This window comes from Leucopleurus acutus, assembly GCF_964270905.1.
Source record: "Leucopleurus acutus genome assembly, chromosome: 9".
NCBI lineage: Eukaryota > Metazoa > Chordata > Mammalia > Artiodactyla > Delphinidae > Leucopleurus > Leucopleurus acutus.
Genome location: NC_139144.1, coordinates 5,039,675 through 5,053,975, shown reverse-complemented (window position 1 = coordinate 5,053,975; position 14,301 = coordinate 5,039,675). Strand labels below are relative to the sequence as shown.

General features: G+C 47.5%; 1 protein-coding gene across 1 annotated transcript in view; it reads right to left on the bottom strand.

Moving 5' to 3' along the window:
• Positions 1-14,301, bottom strand: part of VWC2 (von Willebrand factor C domain containing 2) — a gene marked incomplete at its 3' end in the record, with an annotated part of 115,898 nt that overhangs the window by 89,767 nt on the left and 11,830 nt on the right. Inside the window, exon 2 of the mRNA XM_082846431.1 lies at positions 3,995-4,124. Coding sequence (XP_082702557.1) covers positions 3,995-4,124 — 130 coding nt within the window. The remainder of the gene's footprint in view (positions 1-3,994; positions 4,125-14,301) is intronic.

The window sequence follows — 14,301 nt, the reverse complement described above, 5'->3', positions numbered from 1 at the left end:
ATTTGCACAAAAAAAGTCATTGTATTTTTTTTACTGGAATTATGCTGAATACATAGATTTTATTTCTTTAATAGAGTAATTTGAGGCTGCTGACATCTTTACATTAGTGAGTTTTCCAATCATGAATATTGTCTATCCTTCCATTTACTGAGGATTTCTTTAATTTCTCTCAATAAAGCTTTAAGATTTTTAAGTGTGGCACTCTTGTCCAATTTTGTTACATTTACTTCTAATTATTTGGTATGTACGATGTTATTTGAAAGAGTAGTTTTTAGTTCATTTCTATTTGTTTGTTGCTGGTATCTAGACATACAGCTGACTTTTACATATTGATTTTGTAAAACAAACTTGGTATAATCAAGTATTAATTCTGATATTTGTAGTTTCCTTTATTTTTTTTATGGTTAAGATCATGTCATCTTAAATAATGATCAAGTGTTTCCACAAGACTGGTATTATCACTTTGGTAAAAATTTTGGAAAAATTTAATGTTGAAGCCATACGATGGGAGTAGGCTTTTCCTTGTGAGAAGGATCTTGATATGAATCACACACACACAGATCATTCAGTTCTGTCCAACTCACTACATGTGGTTTAATTATGATCTTATCTTACTGTCTGAAATACACAAGAGAAACACAAAAACAACCATGTCCAATTCTTAGTGCTTCTCACATGTTTTCCATGAAAGTGCTTCTAATAATCTGAAGTCTCCATATTTATCTTAAAAATTTCATAAAAGTTTTCATTTTCCTCCAAAAATAGCCATATTCATTTTCTGGTGGAAATAAAGTTCTAAACAACTACCGTCAGGTAGTACTGAATACTTCAGGGAGATATACAATCTCTATACTCAGTGTCTTTGTGCTTTTGGTGTACATATTCCCTCTTGGGTATAATACTCCACGTTGGAGAATCAGCGCTAAGCCCAACAAGGCCCTCGTATGTCAACATCAATGTCTTACATTCGTCAGTTTCCTTCCTTTGAATGTTTAAAGTAGGTAAGGTGCACACAAGCAGGACGGAAGTCTTCTGATCTCCGGCTTGAAGGGAACGTGTGCTGTGAACGTAAGCCTCATCTGAGGTACACCAGCACCAGAGAAAACCTGAAATCCCGAAAGTCAATAGAACACTCACTGTTTGTATCAGTAGGAAAAATCCAAAAACCAGTCCCAAAGAAAAGAAAATCCTTGGGAGATTGATCTATACAAATCAACAAAGTGATTATTTTAAGTTGTATGTTACTTGTGATCATTTATTTATATTCCAGGCATTCTTGATTTCAAACTTTTGTTCCTTTGATGCAAGTGACTTTGGCAGCTTGCAACTGAATCGTGATTTTCCTTTCCATCCCAGCTAAGTCTATCCAAACATTTAATTTTACAAGGCATCACTTTTGATGTCCTGTAATCTGTGATCTATCAGATGTATAACTTTTTCTTATTGAAAACATTGATTTTTGTGCACAGCAGTAGGGATGGACTACTGTCACTTATTCACTAATCTCAACCAATTACTACAGGACGTTCATTTCTGATAGAAACTGTTCTCACTTTTCAAGCAAATTTTTCAGTAAGAATTCCGAACACCATTTGCCCTGTCAAGGTCAGAATACCCTACAGCTAGAGACAGATGAAAGACAGATTATATCTAGTGAATATGTTATAACAAAATTTAAGAGTACTTACATGATTAGACATTTACATTTATTTCTGGGTGTATTCCTGAAAATAAAAAGTTGTTGCTGTTTCGATATAATTGGATCAAACCTTTGAATACAAATCCTTTTGTATCCTGTAATCTTTCTTAATCTAGTTTTACAAAACATATTCATCCTCCTGCTAAGAATCTTTAATACAATACCCCCAATCCTGCCTTATTTCATTCTATGCTGTCTCTCAAAGTGTAAAGGCAATGGCAGAGCATTTAGAAGTTTGCTATCAGGGCAACAACCATCTCTCTCCCCAAACCATCAGTGCAACATTAAAACATTCTGTGAATCTCTGACTATACCGTATTTATACAGGTTTTACTTTTGAACATTGTTTGCTTATTCAAACAATAAAATTATATCTTAACGTTAAAAACTGAATCAACCAGAAATAAGTGACTTTAAATCTTTATAAAATTTTAACATATCCACACATGATAAAGAATTAATTCAAATAATTTCTAAGTTCTCTAACTCTATACCCTAAGTGGGATCTATCTTAAGGGCAAAAAGAACTGCAAAAAAATCCTGAACTTTAACCAGTAGGTTTCATGCTGGTTGTGGTATAAATAGAAGGTATCCTGTGTGTATTATGAAAAAGAACAAATAAGCAAATGTATTGACAGTGTTGGGTGATACACAGAGATAGGGAGAGACGGGGACAGAGACAGAGCTCAAAAGAGATAAAGCAAATAAAACGGCAAAATGTGAATAATAGGTAAATACAGTGAAGGGTATACCCCTGTTCTTTGTGCTATTTATCAACTTTTCTGTAGGTCTGAAACCTTTCTAAAGTTTCGGGGATTGAAAATATCCTCAAGGATGGAAATCATGTCTTTCCATCTTTTGTAAACATCGAAACGAGGATTCCCTGTCTAAGGCCAAAACTTTGTGTTTATTTTTTTGGCATAACTGACAAGAGCAACACAATATCTTGCATGCTTAAGATGCCAACTATTTGAGCCACTTATATTCAAGCCATTCACTAAGTATCACTGACTCAGGAAGGCTCAGTCATGCCGCCTCGTGCAGTGTGCTGCAGCCTGGACCTCAGTCGTTGTGGTCTCCTCACCAACGCCAGGCACCAGCGCCCCGTCCCCATGCTTACTTCACTCCACACCACCGGTGGAGAGGCTGCCACCGTCCTGCTTCCACAGAAGCTTCACATCCTCTTCTATTGATTCCTTTCAAGAGTTTTAAATTTTCTCGTGGTGAAATCTGGGTATCTGTGTGCACTTGGTGAAAGGCATCCATGGAACCTCACAGCCCACACAGTGGGCATGACTGCAGAATCTCAGAATTGCCGCAGACACTAATAGCAGCCCCATGTAACCGTCAGCCACTGACAAAGCCCACACCACACGGCCTGATGTCCAGCAACCCCACAGATGATGAGCTGATAACATCACAGGTGAGCCCCTCCCGTCTCTGAAACGCTCAGGCCATGGAGTTGCCTTCTTTTTGAGACACTCTGCCCTGGCTTCATCCTAGCACCGTGGCCTTGGGGCCACACAGCGACGGCCCAACCCTCTCCCAAGGCAGTACCCGCATGTACTTGAAGATGTGGTCTTATGTCCAGAGTCTGCTCTCTTCCAAGCTGCGCTCAACTGCTTCATCCAACCACCATCCTGAGCCACGGGTCTTCATCCCATCCTCCCTGGGAACCCACTCTTCTCAACACCCTCTTAAAGCGAAGCCTGGATGCACGCCGCATCTCAGGTACAAAGTACTTATCCTCTAGGATGAGGAAACACTCTCCCTTGCTAAGCAAAGCCATCCTGCCATTTTTCTTTCATAAAGCAGACAAGGCTTTTGATCTCCCCCAGGCTCTCACTGGGAGTAAGAGGGGGTTCTCTTCCTGCCAATGTTGCTTATGAAAAATAGTCAACGATGTTTCACGTTTAATCCACTTAGTAATGAAAAGTAAATAAGCCCAACCGGCATGTTTGATTTGTCTCGGAAAGAGAGAAACTGCTTTGCAAGAACAAAGTTAAATTAAAATAAGCGACTCTCCTCAAGAGTGGAAATTGAATTTTCCCCCAAAGAACTAAACGTGTGTAAAACACTGTGCTGACACCGATAAGAGAGAGCAGGCCTTACTGGAGCCCAGCTCCCGCGGGTCCCCGGGGCCCAGAGGGCAGGGACCCGCGTGCAAGGGCGTGGATGCAAATACTGAAACTCACATGCCTCCCGCAGTGCATCCCGCACTGCATCCCGTGGTTCATCGGCGGGAAGAGCGCAGGGACCCCTGCGTGGTCGCGGGCCGGACGCGCATCCACCTACCGTTTTTGCAGATTGGGCAGCACTGGTCGGGCTCGTACACGGGGTCCACGCACTCGGTCTGTGGACACGCGGACACCGCGCACAGCACTTCCCCGCTGGCCTCGCAGCGACACCGCTCGCACGGCGACACCTGCAACACAGGCCACGGTCAGGGCAGTGTCTCCATCCTCGGCCCTGAACGTCACGCACTCACCAGCCCCGGGGTCCCAGAGCGTGAGGACGGGGCTGGGGCTGTGCAGGCTCCCCTGGGGGGAAGGAGGGGCACACTGGTGGGGCCTGGGATGCTCAATGCCTCCCAGCTCCACACCGGAGCCTCTGTACTTTTATCAACCCACATAGTGAGCTTCTTTATAAGCTTTCTGTTGAAGAAAGGGTTTTGTTTCTTAAAAAATTAAACAACACGTCATATTGAATTCTTGCCCAGCCACGCATCCTGCAGGTGAACCCTTTTCCCACAGCTCTGCCCAGGGCCACCCAGTCAGCCCGGCCCGCCCCCAGCATCTCAGCTGTGAGAAGACAGCAGAGCAGGGCAGGAAGGGCGGGGTAAGGGAAGGAGAAACGGGGGGCTTCTCAGGGCCGGGGACCCGGCGGGGAGCCGTCCCAACGTGATCTCATGTCAGTCTCATGGCAATACTAAACACCCCTACTAACATGATCGCCCTAGTTTCTGGCGAGGAAACTGAGACCCAGAGGCATCAGGCCACCGGCTGGGGACAGACCTTTCATCCGAGACAGGGCTCCGGCTCGAGTCCAAGGCCTCTCAGGGGTCATCACCCAGCCTCACCATGGCCTTCATCTCCAGGCTCCAACTGGCCTTGCTGCACTTTCCAGCCACTGGCCCCAATTCTACCTTTTTGGGTGGCTCCAATCAAGTGTAATGGCCATTCCTGGCAACGCTGGACACTGCCAACAAATCCTCCTGTAGTGACTCAGGCTGGCCGTGACGGGGGTGATTCCTTTTTTCCTGGAAACCACCCACAGAGTGATTTTTCATCTGGGGTGACCCATGCCAAAGCAGAAACAGCACATGTGGACCCAGCAATCGGGAGTTGTGATGTGGAAATACGTGCTTTAAAGGACAGTGCGGATGGGACGGGGGATGCCAAACAGTTTTCTGGGCAGGGAGGCCCCACTTGACTTTTGCGTACAACACGAGTGGCATGACCAGCACTGCGCAAACAGCACTCGCGGGTGCTCCCTTGGTCTATACCGCGCAAAAACCCCAAACTGCAAACTCCACCAAGTGGCCAGGTTACTGCATGAAGCAAAAGCTCAATTTGTACTTAAAGGCACTAGACCACTGTCTGGCTGGGAGTCACGACTTAGGGGTGTGTGTGTGTGTGTGTGTGTGTGTGTGTTCACACTTAGAAAGTAACAAAAGAAAGAAAACACTGAGAAGAAAACTTGAGAGTGGCCCGGGACAAAATCTTGACCTGGTCTGCATTATAGCCTTAGAAGTTAAAAATCAATCTTACAACAATGTAAAGGCACGTTTCTGAGAAGCGGTGCTAGCACAAGCAGGTTCTCTCGCTACCATAACAAGCAGCTCTCTGCCAACGCCCTCCTCCTGTCCTTGTCTCCTACCAGTTCTCTTTTCAGCCTGTAGCATCCTTGTGTCCAGGGTGGGTTTACTCAGCAAGCAGGATAAGAAAAGGATTCGGAATTTTAAAAGCAGAGACCCTGAGTTGCACAGGATGTAACCGAGCAGGACCCTATGGGTCCTTCCCAGAATAGACCCTCACCCATGTCCTCAGCCTGTCTTTTGTCTGTAGAAAAACTTTAGCCAAAGAGTAAATTTAATCAGAGAAGTGAGAAAATGCAGAAAGAAAGGGAAACAGTCAAGCAAGACAAAATAATACTTTAGCCATTAAACAAAGTCAAGGACCTTTAACTTAGTTCCTCCTCAAGCCCTGTAGACAATATTCTGAGCCGTGTCCTTGGACCTGTTTTGCAGATACTGACATCCCCACCGGGCGGGAGAAGTTAGCTGCAAGCTGCTCACCAGCACGGAGACCCCAGACCAGCTGGAGCCAGGAGGTTGCTGATGCCGACTCCCGATGACCTCACCAGCAGCCAATCAGAAGAATGTCCAGGAGCTGACCACGCCCTCTGCTTCTGGAACACTGTAAGACTTCTCACTGCCCCCTCCAGGGCGGGACACACAGTCTGGAGGGCACTCGCCCTCTGGGTCAGACGGTGGGGAGGCAGCCCCTGCCTTGGGTGAGGTGAGGACGGTCCCATCTGGAGGGCTGGATAGTCAGGAAGGAGCAAAGAGGGCTGGGGATGACTGGGGTCTGTCCTCAAGAAAGGGGCACGGCCCTTCCTGTTCTGGAAGGCTGTGGGCAGACCTTTCATCAGAGACAGGGCTCCGGCTCGAGTTCAAGGCCCTTCCCACCCCCTTCTTGTTCTGCAGAGAGCAGGAAAAAACCCCATTTCGGTTTGGAATTTGAAAGGAGAGAAGGGCCCTTCTGTCCTGTCCCCAGGACAGGGCTTCAGGAGAACAACAAAGGTGCAACTTCAAATCAGAAAGGCATCATCACAGGCCCCGAGGAGCCCCTCCTGGCCGCTTCCTGGACAGGCCTGCAAACTAAACCCTCCTTCCTGCTCTGGGCCTGAAACATCGCCCTCTCCCACCACAGAGCCATGCTCAAGCCACACACGCAGCCGGGACTGCTAAATTCTGAAAGGTCTGCAGCGTGATCAGAAATTGAACTGTGGGTTTTACTATCACTACACATTTGGAAATCCTGGTTCAGCTATGTGGAGATTTGCTTACTTCTCAGAAATCACAGTTGAGGCTTACAGTGAGGGTCACGAGTGTGTGTGTGTCCCTCCCCGGCCTCAGCTCCCAGCCCTGCTCTGTCTGTCCCAGCCCACTCGTGTGGCTGGGATCCACCCCACACCCCACGGTAGCAGGTGGGGCAGCCAGCTCCGGTGTCTGGGACACTGGTGGGACGTCAGCCTGCCCAGACCGTGACTGGATTCCACATGCTGCTCTGATTCCAGGCACCAGGTCTGAGCGTCACCCCAGCCGAAGAGCCCTCAGATACCAGCTCAAGCACCAGAAGGCCTCCTGTCGACCCATGTTCTCTGTCCTTCTGTGCAAACGGAAGGTAAGAATGCCCAGTGCATTGCTGGATCTGCGAGCAGGAACATGAGCTTCTAGGGTGTGTTTCTGCAATCCCGCCTGCTAGCAATAGCCACCTACACCTTGTATAACACGCCTAATGACAGAAATGCCATCCTCTGCAATCTTCCGGTTACAAATCAAGTTTTGTACAGAACTTAGATGGAGCACCTAGAGGAACACCCGGGCATTTGGGGAAGAGGAGCCATTCTCAAGGTACCCACTATGGGCTGGAGTAGTCAACCGCTGTGCTGGAGGAAAAGAGCACAGTCTTGCAGAATTGGGAGTGAGAGTAAAGAGAAGCTCTGTGCTCTTCATTCATTCATCCCAATCCTGAGCCCAGACCGATGAGACCCACTTGTGCTAGTTCCAGGAAGGTGGGAACATGGGTGATGGCTGGGGGGGGAGGAGGGGGAGGGGTTAGGAAGGCTGGCCAAGGGCCAGCGCCTGGACCAACCTCGGATCCAGGTACTGATGCTGAGGGCTCTGCTGAGGGCTCTCACTGGCCCCCTCTGCTTTCAGAGTCACCCCAGTGACTGTGGCTTAGGAACGACAGTGCTGCAACGTGGGTCTAACCTGAAGCAAAACCATGCAGAACAGACACGTCTGAGCATGCTTTTCACGAAGCAGCCGTGAATACAAAGTGCACAGCAGAGGCGAAAGAAAGATCTTAACTTGGTGGCAGCTAAAGTATTTTCACAATTAGTTAGACCCTCGGAATGCGCAGTAATGATATACATGTCTGTATCACATGTACATAGGCAGTTAAGGACTGTAAAATACATACCGAGCCTGTTTCTAAACAGCTAAGTAGGAACGAGCAATCTAATTTACGTGGGAAACACTTCTCAGATGTAGAATGAGGCCTTCCTAATGGAAACTGCTTACATTCAGGGCCTCGTACATAAAAGGATCCACACGAAGTAAGTGGTCGTTTGGGAGGAGCGTCTATACTAGTTGCTTGTTAGCAGCTGTATTTTATCTCATATATTTCACATTTATGGCCTCTGGTGCAGTTAGATAGCTATCTATAAGGAGCTTTGCCTTGTGTCATTTCATAACCAGGAGAAGGACCAGGCTCTGAAATACAGCAGAAGGCAGGTTGAATTTGAATCTCACTCTTGTCTGTGTCCCAAATGTCTTTGCATTCTGGAAGGCAGAATGTACATGTACTCTTTCTTGTACTCATACATGTACTCTTTCTTGTACTCATACATGTACTCTTTCTTGTCTGGTTTCTTTCACTCAGCATAGTTATTCTGAGATGTGTCTGTGCTGTTTCCTGTCATTCCTTTTTGACAATATTCCATTGTATAGACATGCTACAGTTTGTTTATCCATTTACTTGTTTATGGACATTTGGGTTGTTTCTAGTTTGGGGCTGTTACCCATCAAGCTGCTATGAAAATTCATGCACAAAAAAAAGAAGCTAATTTCCAGACACTTCCTCCTGCTCTATCCTGCCTACACAGCTGCACCTTCCACACCCAGCAGAATGCCCACCTACTTGGAAAGGCCAACATACTTTTCTTAAATCCAGCTTCAACACATCTTTCTGTCCTGTGCTGCCAGAAAAGGCCAGTGGCCCGGGTGAGAACTCAAAGATGCCTTGTGTCACCAGAATCCTGCTCTCTGACGAGCAACCACCATTACATTTCCTATCTGGAACTTCGCCCTGTGGTTGCTGGCGTGGGTGCCACGAAACCCCACTAATTCCAGGCTGAATGCAGATGCCTCCTCAGGAACAGACAAATGAGAGGCATGAAAATCCCAGCATAGCTTCCCAAGGAATTGTAATGTTTTCATAGATGGGATTAATTTGTGAGCTAAGAGGTGTCAGCCCAGACCTTTCTCAGTTAAAACCATTCCACCTACAATAAAGTCTTCTCTCCATTTCTCTATTTTGTCCATCACCAGAGAGGTTCTGTTTATGTTTCTAACCCCCATAGTGTTGGATTCTACAATGACACAAACTAAGATTAACATGAAAACAAAGAGAAACCCTGAAATCCAGGCTTCCCTCTCCCTTCCTCTTTCCCAGTTCCTCGACCCTCCCCCCCTTCCTTTGAATCTCCGTAAGCCCAGGACCCCTTCAATTCCTCCGGGCGTGTTGGCCAAGAGCACTGTGTCCTGTCACTGAGAGCCCGACTCCCAGCCTGCAGTCAGCTGCCAGCTAGATTCAGTGCAACTCAAGGGCCAGGGCGTGTCATGTCTCTGTCACATCCAGGATGATTACAGCAACTGAGCTGATGCAAAATGCCGCACAGGCTCAATAAATATTGACTGAGTCAAGGAAGAAACCATTGAAAGACACAGGAGCTGAAATTAACTTGCACAGCACATGAGGAGAAACATAAAAAATGAAATCTACAGCTTTGCTTCAGGAAGGGCTGCTCACCACCTGGTAAGGAGCTGCCGGAGGATTAGATACCCACACAGGAGGCAAAGGGAAGAAAGAGAAATCTTTCCATTATGAGGGATCAAGATGTGGATTACACATTTAATCCACAAATGGAAGAGAAGATACAGATTAGGGTGATATACACACGAAAGCAGAGGCTCTACAGAAGGGATCTGACAAGTGCATAAAGGGCATGGCTAGAAACAGGGTCCCTAAGTGCACAGCCTGAGATCAGGAAGCAAAACCTCGAGATTCTGGAGCAATCTAGTCCTGCACATGGGGAGCAGGTGTCACACCACCCTCTGCCTATTACATCTTTCCTAACTATTCTACTCTGTGTGTCAGTGTTTCCTGTATATCGCTAACATTTATAAGGAGTAGCTGAGGACTCATACTCTCTTACTTACTCAGTGGACAAACTTCAAATCCAAAAGTGGAAGATATACGATGTGGACACACCCACCCTGCAGGCTGGGGATTAGGCACACGTGGTTCCGGGGCAACGATACAAGAGCAGGCTTCTCAGCCCCACCACCAGGCCCTCCACCCTCCACTGACCAATCCCATAGGCTCATGACCCGAACAGAATCCTGTATCCTCACAGAGATACAAAGACACACCCAAGTCGCTCACCTCTGTGCCCAGTCTGGCTGGGGAGCTGACACATAAAAAGAGAAACTAACAGAAAAGCAGGCGATGGCAGATGGCAGCTGAGCTGTGTGCATGTTATGGCTTCTAAAGGCAGAGCTGTTTCTTGGAGTGGGAGGGAGAGGAAAGGGATCAGACTGGAATGTGGATAAGTCAGCTGGGGAGGATAGAGCAGGTGGAGAGGGGCGCCACGGAGACAAGGAGGGGCCTCGCCGGCTCCACGGTTCCCTCCTGGGGCTGAGAACCTACCCCAAAGAGACTTAGAAATCTAAACTGGAAAGCATAACGTTTCCCACCATCAGCAGAACTAGAAGAATTGTTCTAAAGCTAAAGAACAAGATCTCAGTGTTTGTGCATTTGAGTTTTGTTTACACGTTATGACCCTGCTGTATAATTATTCTGATAACTTCCAATTAAGAAACAAGTTGCCGTGTACAGAGAGAAATACAAATTTTAACCTTTTTTTTCCAGGAGTAATTTTTCAATAGTTCTCAAAATAAAAATCTAAAGTAAGTGTTTTAGAGTTTGGATACTATATCGTTTTATCATTTCATTTTTTTCTTTACCTCCAAAACAACAATGTAAAGTTTTGCAATCAGATAATCTTCTTAAAAAAAAAAAGAATTCCTCTGTTCAAGCATATCTTCTCTCCCCAAAAAGGATAGTAACTTCTTTAATAACCTCTCTCTATTTTTCTGACGTTACATTTTAATAGGATAATGTTCATTTTATTTTAACAAAAATTTAATGTGATAAAATCAAATGATATCTGAAACTAATAAAAACAAAGAACGGAAAAAAAAGAAAAAGAAGAAACAAGAGGCAGGAGCGAAAATCGCCCTTCGCTGAAAGCAGTCCTTGGCGTGGCCCTGAATGACAAGCATCCTCCCAAAGCCACTGTCACACTTTTGTCACCAGATGGCGAAAGTGTCCTTCCAGCTGCTTAGTGTCCTCCCAAAAGTGTGCCCAGGGTCACACTCGTGAGAGTGCTGCACTTAAGGGGAATCCCCTTCTACTTAAACCACAGGTCTCATTAGCTTCTGATAACCCAGAGCTGTGATATTTTGGAGCTGGAAGAAAACGCAGGAGCAATGCTTTTCAACTCTGCATTTTTATGGGGTGAACACACACCCAGGGGTCAGGTGAACTGTCAAGAAACCCACACAGCAAGGCAAGGCAGCGGCCGGAACGCAGGGTCTGGTCAGGCCACCGGGCTCTGCTCATGTACCATCTTCATGAGTATGTGCTGGGCCACCCTGCCTGCTCTGACCACCCTCCCCTGACTCCCTGCAAGATGCCTGGAAGATGCCATGCAGGTCCCAGCTTTCTTTTCAACAGTCACCTCAAACTAAGTCCTTTCCCAACCTTACTCAAGTTTCCTCGAAATATCTTAAACTAGAGCAAGGCTCTGTCTCCACCCTGGGAAGCAGCAGGGTCCGGGCCAGACACAGAGGTGCCCACCCAGCAGCCCATGCCTCCCTGGCTCCGCCCACTGTCTGAGCTCCCCTTGTACATCAGGGCCAGCAGGGAAGGCTCCAGTCCCTCCGTCCCCACCCCCCATCTTCCCTCCCATGGGAATAGCAGCCCCTGATGAACCTGGTCCACGGCCACCTTCCAGCCTCCAGCACAAGCCAATGGCCACGGAGCTACCGCAAGCTGCTGCTTCCTACGTCTTCAGAGAAGATTCTGGTTTTGGTTTGTTCTTTTTGTCTTTCTACTGGCTGTCAGAGAACGGATTTGCACACAAAGGGACTTAATTAAGAACTGTCCCCAGGAGCTGTCAGCTTCCAGTCTCAGGAAGAATAGGACTCCACCACACACACACACACACACACACACACACACACACACACACACACACACACACACACACACACACACACAGAGCAGATGAACAGAACAACAGTCTGACAACCCGACAAGGCACCGCTTTCTTCTCAGGCACCAAAGACTGACTTTTATAGTTTAGCTTGAGGCAGGACCCCTTAATGTCTTTCAAATCCTCTTGTGAATAGTTCCCTCAGATAAATACGGATCATGCAGGAACTCACTTACAGGGGAAAGATGCAGGCAGTGTTTACATGGTGCATTTCACTTGGTGGCAAACAGATGAACATGAAGCAGGGTGCTTCTTCTGGGCTGAAGACCTGGGGAATGTCCTGGAAGGGTGCTGACCTAACAGATCACACAGTCTGATCACATGTAGCAAAAACCTGCTGGCTTCCTGTTACAAACTGAATGCCTCCCCCTAATTCATATGGTGAAGCCCTCACCCCCAATGCAATGGTCTCTGGAGGCGGAGCCTTTGGGAGGTCATAAGCGTTAGATGAGGCCAAGGTCACGAGGGTGAGGCCCTGGCGGGTGGGATTAGTGTCCTTGTAAGGAGAGGAGGAGGGCCCTCTCCCCACCCAGTGAGGACATGATGAGTAGGTGGCAGTGTACAAGCCAGGAGGCGGGTCCTCAGCAGAACCAGACCCTGCAGACACCTTGATCTTGGACTTCGAGCCTCCAGAACCAGGAGAAGTAAATTTCTGTTGTTTCAGGCACCCAGTCTCATGCATTTTGCTCTGGCAGTCTGAGCTAAGACAGCACGTGCACCCCCATTTCTGTGGTGGTGGCAGATGTGTGCCCATGGTGGACCCGCCCCTGGCGCCCAGTCCTGGCCTGCTGCAAACAGAGCAGTGCAGAGAGGAGGAGAAGGGGCCAGCAAGGCTCGGAGTAACCCCAGGGCCACAGGCAGATAGGCTTGGAGTGCTACCCTGGACCCTGGGCCCAGTCAGGTGCGGCCTCTCTCCTCCCAATTGGGAGCATGGGTGATGGTGAGATTTTGATGGAGTAGCTCTAATAGATACTTTGCCTATTCACAGATTTCTAAATTAAGACCTTAATAGAATGGATGTGATGCCAACTGGGCGTGACCACCTACAGACTGGGGCTGGGGGCAGTTTTGTTAAAGCCAAACTCCTCTTAAAACATGGGAAGCACTAAACCCTTTTTTTAGAATTAGTATAAAAGATTAAGGATAAGTTATCCTTAGCAGAAAGAAGCAATGAAAAGGAAATGGTTTTCCTTTAACATATAAATGACTAAAACTAACTGTTTTCCAAGAGTAGGCTTTTAAAAGATGGGTGTGAGGTGTGATGTGGGGATTGGTTCTCTCAGGGATCACAAATTCAGATTCTTTCAGGGATTCGTCATGTAAGAAAACGAGGCAGTGAACTAGGTGCATAATAGGGAGTGGTGGAGACTACAGCAAACGGGGAAAACACTTAATGCATTGAAACCCATGTGCATATCTCTTCCTAATATAGACACACACACACACACACACACACACACACGCACACGAAGAAAACAAAACCATGCTGCTTCCTTTCATCATTCTTCATTTGAGATGGCAGTAATATCGTTTAAACGCTAAGCAGGGAGCAGTGAAGGTGACCAGAGTGTAACTGAGCAGGACCCAATGGGTCTGTCTGTCCCCAGGACAGACCCCTCCCCATGTCCTCTGCCATGGGGCCTCTCTGAAGTACTCAGATAACAGTATCTGATGCACATTTCCTGAGTCGTTTTGCAGATGCTAAAACCCTCACCAAATGGAAGATGTTAACTACTTGATGACCATGAGCCCATGGCCCCAGGCCTCCTGGAGCCTAAGGACTGATAACGTTAACCCCCGTGACCCTGCCCTGTTCCCTCACCATCAGCTAATCTGAGAATTGTGCAGGAGCTGATCACATACGCTATTACCTGCCCCACTCCCTCACCTGGCTTTTAAATCTGTTTGCCGAAACCGAAACCCTTCGGGGAGCTCGGGGCTTTTTACGGCATGAGCCACCAGTCTCCTTTGCATGGCCCTGCAATAAACCTTCCTCTGCTCCAAACTCCGACGTTCCAGTGCGTGGCCTCACTGTGCGTCAGGCACACAAAACTGTGCTAACCAGAGGACAGCTGACCCAGCTCCAGGAACAAGGCTCACCATCGCCAACTAGGACGTGGCCACCCGGACACATCTGAGGTCGGAGCCTGGCTCCCATCAGCCTGCCTCAGCTGCCAATCACCCAGCAAGTGCTGGACCAGGCGGGAGAACGGGGCACAGGCATCCTCAGCTCACGCCTTTGGCCCCTGCAC